Genomic DNA, 1,538 nt, shown 5'->3' with positions numbered 1-1,538 from the left:
GGTCCCAGTATTTTAAGTGGCTTTGGTCACTTATTAGTGTTAGAACAACAAAGCCCTATTTAGCATACCTGACAGCAGTGCTTAATGACTTTTGTACCAGTTGCAGCTAACATGTTGCACCAGTAATGATACCATGAAGGGCACATTAACACCATTCAGTCAGCCTTGGGTTTAAAGGTCGTAGTTCATTAACCATAATAATCTTGTTTTTTTTTTCTTTAGGTTTTGTCTTGTGGTTGGTGGGCATGCTCATAAACATCCATTCAGATCATATCCTAAGGAACCTCAGAAAACCAGGGGAGACTGGATACAAAATACCCAGGGGTACGTACTGGAACTGTGAAAGTGAAGAATTTATTTCAAAACTACATTGCATGATGCTTTGCTGTCTTAGTTTTGCCAGTTCCAATAAGTAAAGCATAGTATTTATTATCTGCAGGTTATCAGCATGAGTCAGTATTATTAATAGCTGTCACTATTGTTATTATTTTATTAGCATTACAATGGACCCAATTCTGGCTAACTAAATTGTTAACAGGCAAAATGGAAACTACTACCCTGTGTTTGGAAAGAGGATGAGGAAGAACTTAAGGTTTACAAGGAGTGTCTGATACTTCTGCTTCTGGTAATGGGATGGAATTGATACCTTAACTGACTCTCCCTTTGAAAACAGTTTAAAATTTTGGATGAAATTTGTTAAAAATCTTCATAAATGCATCAGTATACCACCAAGAAAGGAGAAATCCAGAGAGTATCTCATGAGAATTTGCAGCCAGTAGCTGACCCTCATACTGGCTTGTAGCCCAGATTCGTACTGCTTAGATGGTCTGAAAAACCTCAAGCCATTAACTTCCATATGGTCCTGGGGAGGTGGTGGCCCTTGGCACCTGGCCAGGAAAGCTCAGATCCCCAAAGGGACCCACCTTCAACCTGGGCTGCAAAGAACCCAACAGACCACACTCCACAGAATAAGCGGCACACCCAAACGTTTCAGAACCCACAAGAAAATGTGGCACCATGAGTTAGAGTACAATAAAACTTGAAAGATTTCAGATCTCAGAATTAATAGAAACATTATAAAGTGAGTACTATAAAGTATTTTTTAAAAGGGAGGGATCTCAATTATGAGTAAAGGAGTAATTACTATAAAAAGGATTGAGCAGATATAAAACTGATAGCACTTCTGAAAATAAAAAAAAATGTGGTAGGTAAATCTAAAACATTCACAGAGAAGCACATGACATCACTTGGTCTGGGCTCCTTTCACTTATGTTCCTGGAAACCATTCAAGAATAACAACAAAACCACACAAATGAACAAAAAACCTTCAAATCTCCAATTACTCAAACTGTGACCCTGAGAACCTGGAACCAGCAGAAGCTATCTGCAGAAGTCACAGTCACATGGCAGAGGTGGTCAGAAGGGAGAACAGGAGGGTGTCCTGGAAGGTGGCAGCGGCTCACTCAGCCCCAGGACGGAGTCGAGAAGCAGCACCTGTTGGCATTCAGACTGTAAGCTGACAGCACCCTCCGGTGGTC

General features: G+C 40.7%; 1 protein-coding gene across 1 annotated transcript in view; it reads left to right on the top strand.

Annotated features, from left to right (window-relative positions):
* Positions 1-1,538, top strand: part of SRD5A1 (steroid-5-alpha-reductase, alpha polypeptide 1 (3-oxo-5 alpha-steroid delta 4-dehydrogenase alpha 1)) — a 29,750-nt gene that overhangs the window by 15,601 nt on the left and 12,611 nt on the right. The window contains exon 3 of the mRNA XM_008590334.1: positions 223-324. Coding sequence (XP_008588556.1) covers positions 223-324 — 102 coding nt within the window. The remainder of the gene's footprint in view (positions 1-222; positions 325-1,538) is intronic.

The sequence above is a fragment of the Galeopterus variegatus genome, unplaced genomic scaffold (genome assembly GCF_000696425.1).
Source record: "Galeopterus variegatus unplaced genomic scaffold, G_variegatus-3.0.2 Scaffold6006, whole genome shotgun sequence".
In the NCBI taxonomy this organism is placed as follows: Eukaryota; Metazoa; Chordata; class Mammalia; order Dermoptera; family Cynocephalidae; genus Galeopterus; species Galeopterus variegatus.
The sequence above is the reverse complement of the archived record's forward strand: the minus strand, read 5'-3'. Positions and strand labels throughout refer to the sequence as shown.